Source organism: Tympanuchus pallidicinctus, unplaced genomic scaffold (assembly GCF_026119805.1).
Source record: "Tympanuchus pallidicinctus isolate F22 unplaced genomic scaffold, pur_lepc_1.0 scaffold27, whole genome shotgun sequence".
Taxonomy (NCBI): Eukaryota; Metazoa; Chordata; class Aves; order Galliformes; family Phasianidae; genus Tympanuchus; species Tympanuchus pallidicinctus.
The window spans coordinates 345649-364513 of NW_026294744.1; the positions used below are offsets into that span (position 1 = coordinate 345649).

At 39.7% G+C, this 18865-nt stretch overlaps 1 protein-coding gene across 2 annotated transcripts in view; it reads left to right on the forward strand.

The window, feature by feature from the left end:
* The first annotated feature begins 7872 nt into the window (after window positions 1-7872).
* Window positions 7873-18865, forward strand: part of ANO2 (anoctamin 2) — a 175356-nt gene continuing 164363 nt past the window's right edge. Inside the window, exons 1-2 of one of the 2 annotated variants that reach the window (XM_052690528.1) lie at window positions 7873-7967; window positions 16202-16358. Coding sequence is in view for 1 of the 2 variants with exons in the window: in XM_052690529.1 (XP_052546489.1) it covers window positions 17611-17640 (30 nt within the window). In the remaining variant the exon portion in view is untranslated. Of the gene's footprint in view, window positions 7968-16201; window positions 16359-16394; window positions 17641-18865 lie in introns of those variants that run through there. The other variant, XM_052690529.1, reaches the window with a different exon arrangement.

The following is an 18865-nucleotide window of genomic DNA, read 5'->3' on the forward strand; positions in this document are numbered from 1 at the left end:
TAGTATTTTCTGACTGTTATTGCTATAAAAGTAATAAACGTTACGTTGTTCCTTCATATTCATATGGAAAGTTATTCTCATTAATACAAGAAAATACCACAGTAACTGAAACAGTTGTTCCTACCCAAAGAACGTATCACAAAGCGTTTAGTGTTGTCTTTGAAGACATTACACTGGCCTTCCCCACTTTAGACCTTAGCCACAAATAGTACACATTTCATTTTTGGCTCTTAATTCTCCCATCCTATCACTGAGTACAGTGATTATAGTGTGAGACTTCACAGTAAGAGGGAGATGTTCTTGATACAGAAACAACATTGATTATGTCTCAGGCAATCAAATATGTCAGCAATACAGATATATTTTTCTCCTTTATCTGAATGCAAAGAAATTATGTGCTAAGGACTTGTGTACTGTATGCAAATCCTCAGTGCTTGTGAATGGGGCTGAGAGCTCTTAACTATTTACTTCAGTACTTCTACAGACCAGCTTGAAGAAAAAGTTAATGTTATCTCCCTTTATTCCACATACTAGAATTTCATCTGTTGCATTAGCTAAAAAAGAGTTATTTCAAATGTGAAATTGTCAGGGGCAGGTTTAACTTAGTTATTTCTCCCAGGAAAAAAAACTAACAAGATTTAAATTTCATTTAATCTAGTAGGATCACAGAAGAAAAAATATTTTCCAGAGAGTAATTTCTGATAGAATTTAGTGCCAGTGAAGCACTTTTATTGAGAAATACTGACTTAAAAATAAAAGTATAGAGGAGAGAACTGTTCATTTCATTTGCATTTTTGAAAGACTGCCTTTCAACAAGACCTAGATAGACTGGAGAGTTGGACGGAGAGATACCTGATTATGTTCAGTAATCAATTGTGGAGTCTTGCACCTGGGGAGGAATAACTGCATGCATCAATACAGGTGGAGAGGAGGTCTGCAGAGAAGGACCTAGGGGTCCTGGTGGACAACAAGATGACCAGCAGTGTGCCTTGTCAGTGGTAAAAACAGTATGACTGGCATGTTGAGGAAGGTGATCCTCCTCATCTACTCTGCCCTAGCAAGGCCACATGTGGAATATTGTGCCCAGCCCTGGGTGACCCAGTTCAATGAAGATGAGGATCATCTAGAAAGAGTCCAGTGGAGGGCCACAGGGATGATTAAGATCCCTCTCTGTAATGAGGAAAGGCTAAGTCTGGGTCTCTTCAGTCTGGAGAAGAGAAAGCTGAGAGGGAATCTCATAGCTTTTCATAAACACCTGAAGTGTGGGAATAGGGAGCAGGCTCTTTTCCTTTTTCAGTGGCAAGCATCAGTAGATAAAGAGCAATGGGAAGAAACTGGAACACAGCACAAGGAAGAATTTCTTCTCTGTCAGATTGCTAGAGCACTGAAGTAGGCTGCCCAGAGAAACTGTGAGCACTCTTTGAAGATATTCAGCACCTATCTGTATGCCTACCTGTGTGACCAAGTTGAAGGAGGAAAGATTTAGGTTGGATGCTAGGGGGAAGTTCTTCACAAGGAGAGTAGTTAGGCCCTGGAACGGGCTGCCCAGGGAGGTTGTGGATACCCCGTCCTTGGACGTGTTCAAGGCCAGGTTGGACGGGGTCCTGGGCAACCTGATCTGAATGTGTACGTTTGGTGGCCCTGCTAGGCAGGGGGGTTGGAACTACATGATCCTTGAGGTCCCTTCCAACCTGGGTGATTCTGTGATTCTGTGATTCTGTGACCTGCTGTAGGGAACCTGCATTAGTAGAGGGGTTGGACCCTACAAGTCCCTTCCAACTCCTACAATTCTGTGATTCTGTGAAAAGCACAATAACCTCAGAGAGAAAAAGAAAAAACACATCCTTATTAGCACCATTCTCACTTATTGCAGTAGATCTGTCGCTACTTTCCCGCCTTCCATTGTAGCTACCTCTGGATATTTAGCATCCTGACAGATGTATTTGAGTCCCCCAGGTAATCAGGTGCACAGAATCTCATCTGAAACTGTAAACAAGTAAATGTCGAACATCAGAGCCTATAACAGAGAGGACCAGAGCAAAGGAGTACGTAGAAGGTATAAGGTAATACCTTCATCTTCCTCTTGCCATTACTTCATTTCTATTAGGACCTTCACCCAGACTGACCTTCTTTAGCTTGCAAAAGCTGGAAGGATTGAAGTCAAGGGCTTCATAGGTTCAGACAGACCTTCTAATCAGATAATTATATAAGTCTAGCTTATTGGCATGGGAAGGACACACAAGGACATCCACAGGACAAAGACGGAGCTACTGTCTTCTGCAACCTCTGAAATACCAGAGAAGCATAGCTAGTATTTTCATTAACTGCAAAGCGGATAGATAATATTTAATTAAATGTCTGTCCAACAAACAAGCAAACATTCCTGTCTTTATTATTTCTAATTCATTTAACAAGAGCTAATATTCTGGGGAGAAACAAACTAAAATAAAAATGTCAACCTTCTAACTAGAGTAATTTTTATTTTTCTTCAAGGAGAGCCCAGAGATTCCTTGAAAAACTATATATAGATTCAAACTCAAAGTAGCTATACTTCAATACAATGGGAACAACAGAGCTGCGTTAAAACTTTATGCTCATTCAAGAATGACCCATATTACTTGGCTTTCCTTCACCTTCCTCTGCTGCAAGTTTACTTTCATGTCTATGAAAGTAATGTATGTGCCAGTATATGAACTAAAATGGGCATACAGTAATGAGAACTCAGTGCTTTTGTCTTGTAGAATAGAATTCTGTGGATATTTGTATAGCTAATACTTTTATTTATGAGGTCTAGCTAATGCCAGTGCATTCCAAGCAAAGCCAAGGCACTGTTGTGTTTGATGTACAATGCTAGAAGAAGCATCTCCCTTGAAAACTGTTTCATAGAGGCAGACAAGTGAGAAAGAGCAAGAGGAAGAAAACGTTATAGCATCTCACTCAATAGACTGAGAAGGCACAGATTTTTGGCACTGACTTGCTGACATGAAAAACTAGCTTTTCCAGGCCGCCTATCCCAGAAGAGCTCTTTCTGATAATGGTGCCAGGAAGGGCTGCAGAACAGATCATCTTGATGAGATCACATGGCATGTGCATGATAACAGGGATCAGGCCCAGCTAGCATTGGTTTGTGAAAAGAAAGTCTTGCTTAACCATCCTGGTCTTCTATGATTGAGTCACTTACCTGGTGGATGAGGGAAAGGCTGTTGATGTAGTCTACCTAGAATTCAGCAAAGCCTGTGACACTGTCTCCACAATAGTCTACTGGAAAAGCTGGCAGCCCATGGCTTGGGCAAGTGCATTCTTTGCTGGATAAAGAACTGGCTGGAGGGCTGGGTACAGAAAGTGGTGGTGAATGGAATTCAATCTATCTGGTGATCAGTCATGACTGGTATTCCCCAGTGGTCAGTACTGGGGCCTGTCTTGTTTAATATCTTTATGGATGACAAGGGAATTGAGTGCACCCTCACGAAGTTTGCAGATGACAAAAATCTGGGAGGAAACATTGATCTGCCTGAGGGTAAGAAGGCGCTGAACAGGCTGTATTGCTGGCTAAGTCCAAAGGGATGGAGTTCAACATGACCAAGTGTTGGATCCTGCACTTTGGCCACAACAACCTCTTGCAGTGCTACAGGTGTGAGTCAGAATGACTGGAAGACTGTGTGGAAGAATGGACCTGGGAGTACTGGTTGGCATTTATCTGAACATGAGGCAGTAGTGTTCTCAGGTAGTCAAAAGGCCAATTGCATTCTGGATTGTGTTAAAAATACAGGATTAGGGAGGTGATCATCCCCCTGTACTAAGCTCTGGTGAAGCCATGCATTGTATACTGTATATTGGGCCCCTCACTACAACAAAGACATTGAGCCCCTAGAGTGTGCCCAGTGAAGAGCAACGAAGCTGTTGAAGGGTCTGGAGCACAAGTCTTATGAGAAAGGACTGAAGGAACTGGAATTGTTTAGTCTGAGAAGAGGAGACTCAGGGGCGACCTTATTGCTCTCTACAACTACCTGAAAGGAGCTTGTGATGGATGGGAGTCAGCCTCTTCTCTCACATAGCTAGTGATAAGATTAGAGGAAATAGCTTCAATTTGTGCCATGGGGAGTTCAGATGAATATTAGCAAAAAATTCTTCCCAGAAAGAGTGGTCAGGTAATGGAACAGGACTGCCTAGGGAGGTGGTAGAGTCATCGTCCTTAGGAGGCATTCAAGAAACATTTAGATATGGTATGAAGGATCATGGTTTAATGGGGAAATATTGGTAGATGGACAGTTGGACTAGATGATCTTGGAGGCCTTTTTCAATCTTGGGGATTCTATGATTCTATAAAATAGATTTGCATTCCCTCCTTGCAGGTTACTAATGCCTTTTGCACAGCCCAGTTTCATCGTACAATTAACACTTACTTGCAAAATCTAGGCTTTGAGGAACATTATCTTTAACTTGCAGATACATCTTGCAAGTCTTGTTTTGAGCTATCTTTGGCTTTCCACCAGTGTTTCATCTCTCATCACTTTAGACCAGTTTGATTGGCAGACATGCTACAAGATAGGTTTATATGAACAGTAAATGGATTTGGGAAGGAGTCTTTATAAAGCTTCTTTATTATTAAAATATCTCTGGTAATTTTCACTAACTTCTAAGATCCTCTACAGCAGGTGAAACACAATTTGGTGCATTGGGATTATTTTTTGCAGTTTTTTGCACTATTGATTATCACCATACTCACCTACCACAGTAAACAATGTTGTTTAGATATGATTTTCTCTAATGAAAATTGTCCTAAAACAACCAACAAAAAGCAAAACTCAAACCCATCTTCATTTTAACCAACTGGATATTGTTTTCAATCATATTGCCTTCTTTGTATATTATTTATTACCTGTACTAGATGTATTATAATATATAATATGTATATATACACACACATATATAATATATATTATATAAGTATGTACGAAATACATACTTGGAGCACTTTGCCCAAGAGGAGAGGCTGAGGGAGTGTGAGCTATTCAGCCTGGAGAAGGCTCTGTGGACACCCAATAACAGCCTTTCATTATCTAAAGGAGACCTGTATGAAAGAGGGGGATAGAATTTTTAACAGAGTCTGTTGTGATAGGATAAGGAGAAATGGTTTCAAGTAAAAGAAAGGAGATTCATCCTGGACATAAAAAAACGTTCTATATGATAAGGATAGCGAAGCACCACAAAGCTGTTGAATACCCCTCCCTGTGGACATTCAAGGTAAGGCTGGACAGGGCTCTGAGCAACCTTATCTAGCTGTAGATGTCCCTCTACATTGCAGGGGAGCTGGACAAGATGATCTTTCAGGATTCCTTCCAATCTAATGATTTTACAGTTTTATGAAATACAGGTGTACACCTGTACAGTTCTGGCATTTGATCAAAGTGAGCAAGCAAAGAGGGATTCATTTGTTCAAATGGATGAGGTTCTCATATAATTAAAAAATAACAACAACAAAACAAACAAAAACAACAAAAACAAAAAAACAGGCATCATCTCAAAACTAGTGTCCATGTGTTTGTATGCAAAGAAGCATCCTTCCTGGTAGAGAACATCACATAGCAAAGTTTTTAATTTTCATTTTTTTTTTAATTTCTGCAATCTAATACTTTCAAGAATAATCACTTCAGAAGCTGTGGCATTCAGGATGCCTACTGCTTCATAACTGCCTCTAAGTGAAGATCCAAGATTAACACAAGATGCTATAGCAGGGTGAGAAGGAAAAATATTTAATATCTGTTGATGTATTACTTAGAAATGCCATTCCAAATGAAGAAATGAAGAAAAATGATGTGATTTAACCTTTTTGTATCTGAAGACATTATTCTATGTGAATACTAAAGCAAGCATTAAAAAGTTATCTGTAACATCTAATGTACTCATCTTCCCTTTCTCACCAAGAGAATGACTAATCATTATTTGCCTGCTTTTGTCACTGTTAAAATGTAGCACAGAACAGTTAAAATGTAGCACAGAACTAACCTGTTAAGACATAGTCAAAAATCCTGACCCCCCTGCCTTTTAGATAAAATCAGGAATGTGGTATGTGTCTAGGTTACAAATTAAACTGTTAAAGTGGCACTTCAATTGAGCTGAAGTAAACCTATTAACAGGATGAAATTTTATGTCAGTCTCTTTAGTCTGCCTGAAACATTCATTAGAAAGACAAACACCAGATTACAACAAACACATGTATTTCTCTGGCTTTCTGGGGAAGTTTTACAACACCTGGGCCAAGTACTGGGATATGACAACTTGCACTGCTTCCCATATAAACACACTGTGATAATTCAGTTGTGGTATACATATATGACTTGCATCATTCTTCTCTCTGTAATATAAATGCCCAGTATTCATAAAGCTCACAACACAATATGCAATCCCAATTTGTATGCCACTGGAAATACTGTATGTTATTGTCATTAAACAAATCCACTTCCCCCTCTTTCACTAAAACAGACAAGCAGACCTAAAACTGTTGTAGTGACATAGGTAAAGTTGAAAGAAGATAAAGATTTGAATACCGTATAATTTCAGCTTCTTCCAATTATCGTTAAAAAATATAAGTCCTTTCTCAGAAGGTCAGTAACAATTTTGCACCTGTGGGAATTAAATGTTGTTTATATTTATTTATTGACATTTCATTGTCTCCGCTGCCATAGTTCTTTTTGGGAGTCTTTCTACTTTATTTGGGAGGGGGGGGGGGTGGGGGGGGGGGTGTCTCTGATAGTTTGCCTCACTTATCCTCTACACGAACCTTCTCTAGGAATGCACGTTCAGTATATAAGAGTATATGTGTATATTCTATCATATACATTGGGAGAACATCCTGCACGAAAAAACAGAGAACAAGCCATGGCATGCCCTGAAGAGACATTGGGAAGGTTTGGCATCACCCCCGCCCCCTAGTGCTCTTTGTTTAATGAAGACCTTGAAGAAAATCACCATATCAATACAAGAAAAGCACTGAGACATCTTGGAAACAACAGGATGGCTACTGGCTGACACTACATAACACAACAATTAGCAAATGTAAACTTTGATAAAATTGTGGAGTACCCAGCCAATGGGGAAACAGGGGAGGGGGATAGGCAAAGGCAGAAACAAGGTATAAAAAGCTGTCATTGTGTCCTGAGGGATGCTTCTGCTTGTGGGACATCCGCCATTGCAATCGCAAATAAAATCTGCTTTTATCAGAGATACCGTCCTGACAAAAATTATTTGGATATTTCCAACACATACAACACAATTTAAATCAAAGGTTGAAGGCTAAGTAAGTTTGATCATCTGGTCTGACTATATACTTAATTAGAAAATAATCCCCTGATTTTTTTCATGCATGAATGACAGATCCAAGCAGTGTAGCCTCCAGGCAGTAATTTGAATATAGCTGGGATACAACCTTATTAAAAGCTTGCCACACTTACCTCCTCTGTGAAAGCACTGCAAAGCTCTGAAGATACAGAAACTCCTACGCATAGAAACCACTCCCAGTTAATTTTAATCCTTGAAATAACAGCTTTCTCGGAGTATTGCAGAGCCCCATTTTTTTTTCCCCTTTCTCTATTCAGCTGCCTTCTGAGGAGTTAGGAGAAAATGTTATGTTTCTTGCTGAGGTATTAAGGAACATGAGGAAAAGATGCTGAAGTTCGAGCAGAGAATTTCAATGGCTTCTCCTGTCATAGGAATTTTGCCTCCACCTCCCCCCACAGTTTTTTCTGTGATGGTAATAACCAAAACAGAAGGTCTGGCTAATTAGTTTCAGTTTGTGGTTTGCTTAAAGCAGGATCAAGCAAGAATGGAAATAGCTGCTAGCTTGACACAGCTTAAGCTGGTGCAGAAACAGATTGTGCACATGATCAGCACAGCCACATCCTATTAGCATTGCTGCAACTAGAAGCTAGAAGCCAAACCTCTCAACGAGATGGAAACTCAAGTATCTGGTAAGTTTTTTCTCTGCTTCACTGTTAATTGCTGCCTATGAATATGAATAGATCGGGAACAGAGAAGGGATTACTTTGAAAGGACTTCAGTGTCTTCTTTCAGGGCATTTTCAAAAACAGAAAAGAACTATATATATATAAAAGAAAAGTTTGTGGCACAAGTTACATACAGCTCAGAGACAAAACATGCAGAGTTTGCTTCTTTTAAAGTTTCAGGACTGCAGCTGTGGGGAAACATCATGACCCATTTGAAAAAGACAGTTATGATGGAAATGCTGTACCTCTGCTGCTTTCCTCTGAGTTTGCCTTATTGCAGTGCAACTTGGGGAAATAGCAATATCCTTTTATTAGAAAACAGTGTGCAGAAGTGAGCTTTTTGTTCCTATAGGCAAGGAATAAATCTGTTCAGTGTGTAAAAGCTTTTGTGTTTAAGTTTCTAGAATACAAGTTTTAATGATGTTCCATGATAATATTGTGGCACTCTACTGCTACAGGTCAGAACTCTGTAGTTGTTCCCAGGTTAGCTCATTATTTCTGAGACTCGTAGGTTTGCTGTGAATTTTGAACTATCACGATTCTCAGAGAGTCCTGCTGTATCTTTGTTTTCCCACCCAGTCCTCTTCATAAAATTATTTGCATACCAAGTCACAGAGTGCAAACAACTATTAGAAATAAGACTTGCCTTTGTAACATTACTTCAGTGTCCCTTTGCTATCCCCAATCCTTCACTTTTTGATTTAACCCTGACACACACTTAGTGTTGGAAAAATCAGGTGCTTTCTGTAACCTTAAAGAAGGATTAGGAAGAAGAAAAAAAAAAAGAAAAAAAGAAAAAAAGGATCAGAGCCTGTGAAGTTTTACACACAAGTTATTATAAAGATACAGCTCAATTAGCTCTTCAGTTAATGCTACTACTCACAAAGTGGCTCAGGTTTTTAGCTTGTACTTTTGCTTCCCACATCTTTCTTCACAACTCTGCTCTGTTTCCTATATTCCTTGCGACTGATGTTCATATTCTTCTATCCCTTAAACGACACTCATAGTATGTGCCTGAGGCAAATGTGTACCTACGCTAACTCAGGCTGTTCTTCCTGCTCCTAATGTCAGAGGTGAGGGCTCCTGTATATGAGGGTCTACCAAAGGTGTGCAATGCCTTTACATTTGTGTGACGTGCGGAATCAAACTCTGTAACCCAAGTAAGATTACAAAGCAGGTATGGTTTATTCAGTGCTACGCAGACACCAGATGCAAGGGAGATCATTCCACCTAACTTGTACAACATAGGGCAAAAGTTTGGTACCGCTAAAGGCCAAAGTAATACATAATCAATGATTTTCCTGGAATTCGTATACATATTCATTACATTTCCGAGAATGCATCAGCATATGGCCCCTCCCTCTTACACAAGCGCTGTGGGCAGTGGAGGTCTCCTAGTGGTCATAGGATGAAGGCTTATTGGCTTCAACAGAAGTAACCTGATCCTGACCCGTTCCTTGTGTAATGTCTCTTCAAGTTTACAATAGAGTTTTGAGATGTTCTTTTCTTATCTGGCCTCACATCCTGCTTACCTGTACAATGGTTAACCCTTATCTTCTCCTCTCCTTACTGGCATTCCTATACAATGGTTAACTCTCAGTTTGTCCTTTCCTAACTCATATGTCCGTTACTAGAGTTATTTGGGCAGGTCCATAACAGCCAGGATCTGTGTTCCTATTTTCCTGCTACTGTCTGTCTGAGGTGCTTCTGTGTCAGACCCTGATAACTCTGGCCCTGATCCTGACCAAAACCTGCTACTCTGCACCATGTTGATGGTATCACTCACTTCTTTGCTCCATTACAGACTGATCTTAGCTCACCTTACCCTTCTGGAGCAAGTGTGACTTGCTGCTACCTGCCATGTTTCTTCACCTAGGATGTCTTTATGAGCATTGTTATTATTTGAGTCAGTAACACTTCAAAGAGTCAGTGCTCTCTTTCTATGACTAAGTGACCAGGCTAGTGGATGAGGAAAAGGCTGTCAACACAGTCTAGCTGATGGGGCCTCATAAGAGCGGAGTAGAGGAGGACAATCACCTCCTTCTCCCTGCTAGCCACTCCTCTTTTAATGCAGCCCAGAGCATAGTTACCCTTCTGGGCTGCAAGCACACACTGCTGGCTCAAGTCCAGCTTCTCACCCACCAGGACCTCCAAATCCTTCTCCACAGAGCTACTCTCAAGGAGATCTTTGCACAGTTTGTGTAAATACCAAGAATGCCAATGGCATTCTGGCTTGTACGAGAAAACGTGTGGTCACCAAGACTAGAGGTGATTGTCCCTCTGTCCTCACTACTGCTGAGGTTCCACCTCAACTACTGTGTTCACTACAAGAAAGACAGTGAGGCTCTAAGGCATGCCCAAAGAAGTGCAACAACACTGGTGAATGTTCTGGAGCACAAATCTTATGAGGAATGGCTGAGAGAACTGGAATTGCTTAGTCTGGAGAAGAAAAGTGTCAGGCTTTCTACAACTATCTGAAAGGAGGTTGTAATGAAGTGATAGGACAAGAGGGAATGGCTACAGGTTGCACCCAGGGAGATCCAGGGTGGATATTATGAAAAATTTGTTCTCCAGATGAGTGGTAATGAACTGGAACAGGTTGCCCAGGGAGGTGGTAGAGTCACTGTCCCTAGAGGTTTTCAAGAGAAGAGTAAATGTGGCACTTAGGAACATGGGTATGGCAGTGATGGTCTAATGGTTGGACTAGATGATCTTAGTGGTCTTTTCCAATCTTAATGATTCTATGATTCTATAAAACATAAGAGTACGCTGGCACATTTATAGAAAAAGAAATAAAAAAGAGATTGAAGAAAGGAATATGATCAGACTTTCTGCTCCAAGTACTTTAGATAGGATATGGCAATGGGAGTTTGCATTTCATTTCTATAGAGGGGGGAATCTGACACATAATTTGCATTTCAAGAATTATTATTCGGTTCAAAGTTATTTGATTACAGTATGATCTGCTTTTGAAAATTCAGATGTCAGCTACAATATATTGCATTAATTCTTCCAGCAAGAGATTTTCCATGTCTTTTGAATAGACTGATGTCTCTTTCCAGGTTATTCTTATCACTGCTTCTTTACAAACGGTGTTTGTGAACGGTGTAGTGGAATACATGAATTAACAATGACTATTTTGAAGGTATGGCTTGATTCTTGGATGTTCCGATGTGTAGCCAGGAGTTAAATTTGATAATCCCCATGAGTCTCTTCCAACTCATGATAGTCTGTGATTCTCTGCTTTTGAGGTAATCCTGATATATTTGGAGCATTGTTTTGTGTATTTTTTCTTTGAAGTTCAGATTATATGCAGGTATATTTACTCTCTTTTTTCCTACTCTTTCCTTTCCTTCATTGTCATATCACAACACATATCTCTGTGGAGTTGAAGAGGTGACATTATTACTTGTCTTGCATGTTTTCCGAAAATATCTCTGTAGGCTTGATCACTCGTACAGATATCAGTGTTCTAGGTTTATGTACATCCTGCATGCTCAGTTGGTGCTTAGATGTTGAACCAGGTGTCCTCCATCAGTTATTTCAGCACCTAGCTTGATTCAGAATTATGGTCAACATCTATCAAGAATAAGGCTTTGAGCATAACCAAATACTGGCCTTTTTATCAACATGAGCTAGGCCTTGAGAGCAACAGCCAGACCAAAGGAGGAAACACTGTCACAGGTAGGAGGAAGAGGTGGGAACTAGAGACAGAAGACATCATTTTTCAGATTTGCTACTTCTGGTTTCTACCAAAAGACAAGAGATCTAGAATTGCAGGCTGAAGATTAGGTGTTTATGGAGAGCTTCTCAAACTGTAGACGGCAACCATAAAAAATATCTTTGAGGGAGAAGGCAGAGTAGGGAAAATACGGGTTTGCTGTGGAATGTTGCGGGGTGTGTTGAGAAGGCATAGCTACTGAACATCTTCTTTGATGCAGCCTGTATGTGCAAGGCTGTCCCTGAGAATCCCAGGCCCTGGAGATAATAGAGAGAGTCTGGAGAAAAGAAGAACTTCTACTTGGTTGAGGAGGATCTGGTCAGAGAATTTACAGCCAAAATGAATGCAATTAACTCCACGGGTCCCTATAAGATGCACCTTTGTGTTCTGAGAGAGCTGGTTAAGAGTGATTGCTAAAACTCTTTCTATCATCAGGAGAGGTCCCTGAAGTCTGGAGGGATAGCCATTGTCACTCCATCCTTCAATAAGGTGAAGAAGGAGGATACCAGCAAGTACAGGCCAGTCTGCCTCACCCCTGTCCCAGAGGTTGTTGTTCCATTACAACTTGTTCAGGATGCCATTTTTGGGAAATTAGTGTAAAATAAGGTAATCAGGAGAAGTCAACATGAATTCACCAAGGGGAAATCGTATTTTATCAATCCTGTAGCCTTCTATGATACACCAGCTGTGTAGATAAGAGGACAGCAGAGGCTGTTGTGTAACTTGACTTCAGGAAAGGCATTTAACACTGTTTTCCATAACATCCTTGTAGGTAAGCTCAGTATGCACTAGGTTCTCCCTACCCCGCATATTTACCTTAGCTTGTGCTTTTGCCAATTCTACCCAGGTGAGAATGCCTCAATCTCAACGTTACTCTGTTCAGCAGCTTTCTTTGTGAAAAACAACTTATCCTACACTACATACAGAAATACTGGAAACTTATACTGCAAAAGCACAATCTACCTCTCACATGTTGAAACTAGAGCTAATTGCTTGCTAAATGTCTTCCCTGAACTCTGTTGTGGGAGTACCTTGTCCTTGGAAGCCATTTGAAATTTTAGGGTATTTGACTGAAGGGAAGACTCAAAGAATATTTTTCTAAAATGAGTGTAGACCTTTATTGTATGCTTTCCAGTTGGAATTCAAGATGCACTCTACTACTGTTCTGTGGGGAGTAGCTGTGGTGTTTTCGTGTGTGTGTACACCACAAAGCTATGCATAAGCTTATGTATGAATGAGTATGTGCATGTATACACACCTAATTTAGAATCATAGAATACCCAAGGTTGGAGAAGACCTCCAAGGTCACCTAGTCCCTAACTGTAGTCCAACCATCTACCTACCACCAATATTTCTCCACTTAGTACAACATCTAAACGTTTCTTGAACATCTCCAAGGATGGTGACTCAACCACATTCCTGGGCAGACTGTTCCAGTGCCTGACCACTCTTTTGGAGGAAAAAAAGAATCTTTCTATTTATACCAATTCCTTTACAATATTTAAAGAATGAGAACAAACAAGCCAGATATCATAAAGGCTCTCAGAGCAAAATATCGTGCAGCATCTAAAGCACAATATCCTGAAGAGCCTTAGTACGATAGGCAAGCACTCTGTCAAATGTGGAAGCCATTCAGATCATTTTGGTTCAGTTAGTTTGATTCAGAAAGATGAAAACTTTCTGTGTGAATGGGAATCTTCTAAATTCTGACATGGAATCTACAGTTTTGTCTAAAAAGTTATTCTGAATCAAAGTCCCTGCCTGTCTTACCTACTTACCAGTGTTAACCTCCCATTTTTGACACAGTTTGTGTAGGCTGGGAAGCATAATAGAAATTAAATCATTTTATTATGAATGAGCTGCAGATATATATGTTTTTTTCCCTTGACCCAGCTAAAATGACTAGGAAGTAAAAAGGTCTTTCAGCAACTGTGCTTAAAGTTCTTGTAAGATATTCCATGCTTAAACTGAAAATACTTTGCATAGCCCCTGGGAATGAAAGCTTCACTAATTAATCATTTGCCTTTGAGTTTCCCTTGTAGCATCATTATGTGCTCCAATGAACTAAAACACTAAGTCTCCTTGCGAAATCAGAAAAGGAAGACTGGTGAGCCAATCTGCTGCATGGTTCAAATGTTGCAGAACACTAATCTGTTACTAACAGGAAACATAAGAATAATCATGACTTTCAGGGGAAAGCCCCACCCCTCAAGCCTCTTTTTCACACAATTGCAGGTAAGTAGTTTCAATTGCTGTGGTTTAATCTAGCAAGTGAACACCACACAGGCCTTCACTCACTCTCTCCTCTTCCTCAGTGGGATGGCAGAGAGCATAAGAAAAAAAGGTGGAACTTGTAAGCTGAGATAAAAAAGTACACATGACAACAGAAAAGGAAGAGAGAAATAACAGTAACAACACTAATTATGTATGTACATGTATATATATATATATATATATATATATATAAAATAAGTGATGTACATCAGTTTCTCAGTATCTGCTGACCCCCAGTCAGCTGCAGCCCATCCTAGCCAAGTTGCCCATAGAATTATAGTTTTTTTTTCCACATGATGTCATATAGTATGGAATATCCCTTTGGACTTTTCAGGTCAGCTGAAAAGTCCTGGTTCTGACCCTGCCCAGCTCCCCTGCTCCTTCTTTGTCCCAGACTCCATGATGGCAGGACAATGTAAGAAGCTGAGAAACTGAAATGTCCTTGGCTCTGTAAGGCACTAATCAACAACAGCTAAAACTGATGTGTTATCAACACTTTTTTTTTTCTAAGCTACATAGCATCGTACCAGACATTATAAAGATTACTGAGTCTGTACCAGCTAAAACCACAAAGAATCTGTATTGAGGGTATAGAAGATTACACAGTGCCTGCCTTTGACTGTTGAAAAATTTAAGAAATTCAAAGATTAAGAGGAAAATCTGATTTCTGGACACTTTCTAGCAATTCTTCTCCCTCCATCCCAAAAGAGAGGAATATGTAGAGTTTAGTTATCACCATCTTCAAGAATGATTCTTTTAGATTTTCCTTAAATTATTTTAATTAAATGAACTCTGCACAACTCTGTTGGTTTCCTGCATACAGTTCTCTCTCCAGTTCTTTCTCTTTTGAAATGCTGTTTAGGTTCACTGATTCTGCCACCAGTTAGATGTTTCAACAGTGTAGAAGAAGGACTGTTCTGTCTCATGAACACTAAATGAGAGTGAGAATTATTCCTGCCTTCAGACCTGCCTAATCTCCACGAGGAAGGTCTGGAGGAAACTGCTGGAATTTCCTAGCACTTTCTTATGGGATACAAGGATCCTGACACAGCTCCTAACACAGAGTAGCAAATGTCATAGGACATTTCCTCTTAGACTGCAAAGTAACTACATTATCTGTTTTTTGTTGTTGTTGTTGGCTTTTTTTTTTTTTTCTTTCCACCTTATGCAGAAGAATTTCGTTGCTAGGATTGTTTACTAAAAAGGTAAGAAGAGTGGGGCTAGACATATGAAGCAAATGGGTCATCTCTTTGGTAGAATACACTAGTGCTTGAAAGACCAAGCCACAATTCCTGAACCCAGTAAGCATCTCAAATAAACTATTGGTGAAAAAACAGGCGATTTTCATTTACAGCTATGGTACCACTAGAGGGGGAAAGAATATGAAACATCAGTACATTACACAGGTTTCTGTACCCATTACTTTTTACCTTTATTCTTGCACTGACTCTGTTGACTGCATTTGAATCCTGTAATCCTGTAATCAAAAATTATTCTTCTCTATTGTTATTGTACAATTCTGTACAGCAGAGATACAGTTACTAATTACACTGGTAGTGAATAGGGAATGGCATGCAACTACTGCCCCCCTTCAATTATGCTGCCTTGTGACCATGGCATTCTTTTGTACTGGAGATGGGAAGCACATCTAAAACCAAAATTCTCATGACATTAGTCCCTCAGAATAACTCCAGAAGTTGAGTTCTTAGTAGAGAATGACTATTAGCCAGAATCTTCTATCTGAATGAACTAGATTTTGATCATGTTATACTATAACTGAAACATGCCGCCTTCAAGACTAGCTGTAAGTCATAAGCAAATGTGACTCGCTTCAGTTCTAGTGATTTAGTTTCCATGCAGCATGAATGGTTCATCCAGAGAGCCCTGATGCAATCACAACACACAACATACAGCTTCCTCATGTTTAGGAGGGAGGTCTGTGGCTAGTTGCAGTACACTTAATTTCCAGGATCTAATTTTGTGATTAAAGAAGGAGTACAATGATAATGAACAATCAGGATAGTACTGAACTAAATGCAGTACCTGCTATTCCTCTGCAGTTGTAGGTATTCTTCTCTAAACCATCTAGTTCAGTATCTGAAGTCTAATAGTGTTCATTAATTATCCTACTTCCTATTCCTTTAGGAAACCACCTGCACAAAGGCCCTAGTTATATAACACTAATCAATTCTCATTCCTCAAGTCTGAACAGGCAGAAGGCAGCAACGTCATCAAGAGGTTATTTCTTGGGATACAACAGCAAATACCTAACAGTTCCTCAAAACAGGCCTTCCTTGCACAGCAGCGGGATCGGTGGATCTTTAGAAGCACCTAGCTGTGTGGATACTGACTGCAGTTCTGTAAGTAGGATTTTATGTTCATTGACATAACTCTAATAACTTTGGGAAGAAGAAAATGTTTGGAGTAGGATGAGCAGAGTATGATGCATTCCTTCTCTGTTAGGCAAAACCAAGCTGAGAAAAGTGACTGCTAGTAGACATATCCTACAACTTTAGATAGTTCACTAGGTTCTTGTATTGTAATTTGTGTCTTAATAATGGGTGTTCCAGTGGTATCACCAAGATTCTATTGAGTATTTACCAGAGTCAGAATTTTTTGAAAAAGAATAGAGAGGTTGCTATTACCTTGGTGAAGGAATAGATTTGCAGGTTGATGACAGAATCGGCTATCCCTCTTCAAAGTGTGGGTCAGCACATACCCAGGTGTTAATGTGAACAAGATTGGAACTGGGGTGGCTACAGCCTTCCTATCAAAGCCAGTGTAAGAAGAGAGATCTCCTGGGGTATGTATGTAGTGATAACATTTTCTATTAGAGGATTAGAACTCATTAAATGTTGATCCTACCATCCCATATTCTTTTTGCTTGGTGTGCTAATTACTTATCTTGGAAATATTATGAAGCAATAAATCTGGGACTGAAAATAGTAATTTAGAACACTCTTAACTTCTAGAACGGCTATGAGAAAGATCTTGATGGCTCTTCCAGAAATTTTGCAGATTGCAACTTACTTGATAAGTTTTTCTTTCTAATAAGGTCTTCCTGTGCCAAATACGTGAAGTGGTGTGAATTCAGAGCAAAAAAAAGTATTTGAGAAAAATTTATGGGAATTTTGTCCTGTTCTCTTAGCAATAGAAACCTGCAGTAATTGGGATGGCATTTTGCTGCCAAAAGTCTGTAGTGAGGAAGCATCAAGAGTCAACAGGAGAGGGAGAGGAGGAGAAGGGCACAATGGTATCTCCTCATCCTTTTATTTTGTGTAACTCCAGCAACACTTAATGTTGCTATGGTGATCTGTCACGTGTCTGGGATGTGGCAGCTGACTGCACACAGGTAATAAACAAGAAAATCTGCTAGCGACTTTCCATGTTCTTTAACTTCTTTGTTCCTTCTCCTGTGTTTTTTTTTTTTTTGGTGAATCTCATTTCTGCTTGCACTTGCCCATAAGGGAGGAGCCAGTGTTTAGAGTTCATTTTCTCTAGATACAGCTAAACATTGCATTGTGCCAGTAAGCAGGAGGTGGTGACATCATCACTTCTGTGTTGTACTGTGTGAAACTGGAAGGGAACATATTTTTCTTCATTGTGGCAGAGATGGATGCAGAAGTTTTGCGTGGACTGCCTGTGAGTACTTTATGAAAATGAATCGAACAAGGACACGGGGAATTGCAATAAAATGCTATCTCCCAAGCAGATTTATATTCTGTCAGAATGCATTGCTGAGTGTAAATTTATATGTGCCTAGAGGGACTGTCTTAATGCAGTACACATAAGTTTGAGATAAGTGTAATGTGTGCAACAGATTATCTGGTGATAATTTCAGGAAAGAAAGGATGGAGTGTGCACATTAAAAAAAAAAAAAAAAAGAGATATGGTGATTGAAAGCTGCTTTGTGGGAAACTGAGATGTGAAGGGAAACAATGGAAATCAGGTTTTTGGGCGATATTAGCAACATGTGCATTTATATAATGTCTTGAAGTATTCGTGTTGTGTTAACAAATGACTGCAAAAAGTAAGTTTGGTTAACTTTGAAGTGCTACCACTACATGTAATAGAAGGGGAGGTGGGGAAGAGAAAGGAATTTTTAACAGTACTTGTCAGTATTTTACTTGTATAGAAACCTGTGGGAGCCATAAAAAGCTGGATTTATGGGTTGATTGATCTGAATTAGTATGACTCTATTTATTTGCTTTTATGTAGTTCCCCAGTCCCAGGAGAGCTGTTGTTATGGTAATGAATGGCACTGTAGAGAGTTAGGTGAAGGGTTTTAAGATACAGCATTGAGCAGGATGTGGTGGTTGTTAAAAATTTGAAAGGTATACAAGCTACCTTAGTGAAAGAATTGGAAGTTAATGCCTAAAATCTAATTTCAGTGTTCAACAAATGTACATCAGATTTGCTGTCTCTGCAGGGGGTGGGGTTAGAACAGAAGTAGTTCCATGCCAGGATTTGTACAGAGGGGAGAAGATGGCAGAGGCAGTCCACAGTTGAGTAGAATGTAAGTGATCTTAATGTCATTGATTTAGTCGTTGATTTTCTTTTGCAGTGCTGCTGTTCAATCACATACTCTTCTCTTATTAAAATACACATCAACTGTATTTTCTCTCTAATCTCTGGTATTTGCCAAATAATCTGCATCCAGCTCTGCCCTTCTTGCCCTTGCACTACTTGGAGGAACATTTTCATGTTCTGCCTTGAATCAGTTTTTTCTTTTCCTTCTTGCACAAATTTGTCTGATTCTTTTCCCTGTCCAACTTTCTTCCCCAGTTCATCCTTTTCTATGTCATGAACTGTAATGTGATTCTTTTTTCTCAAACTTCAATCCCATTTTAAAATGCTAATGTAGTCT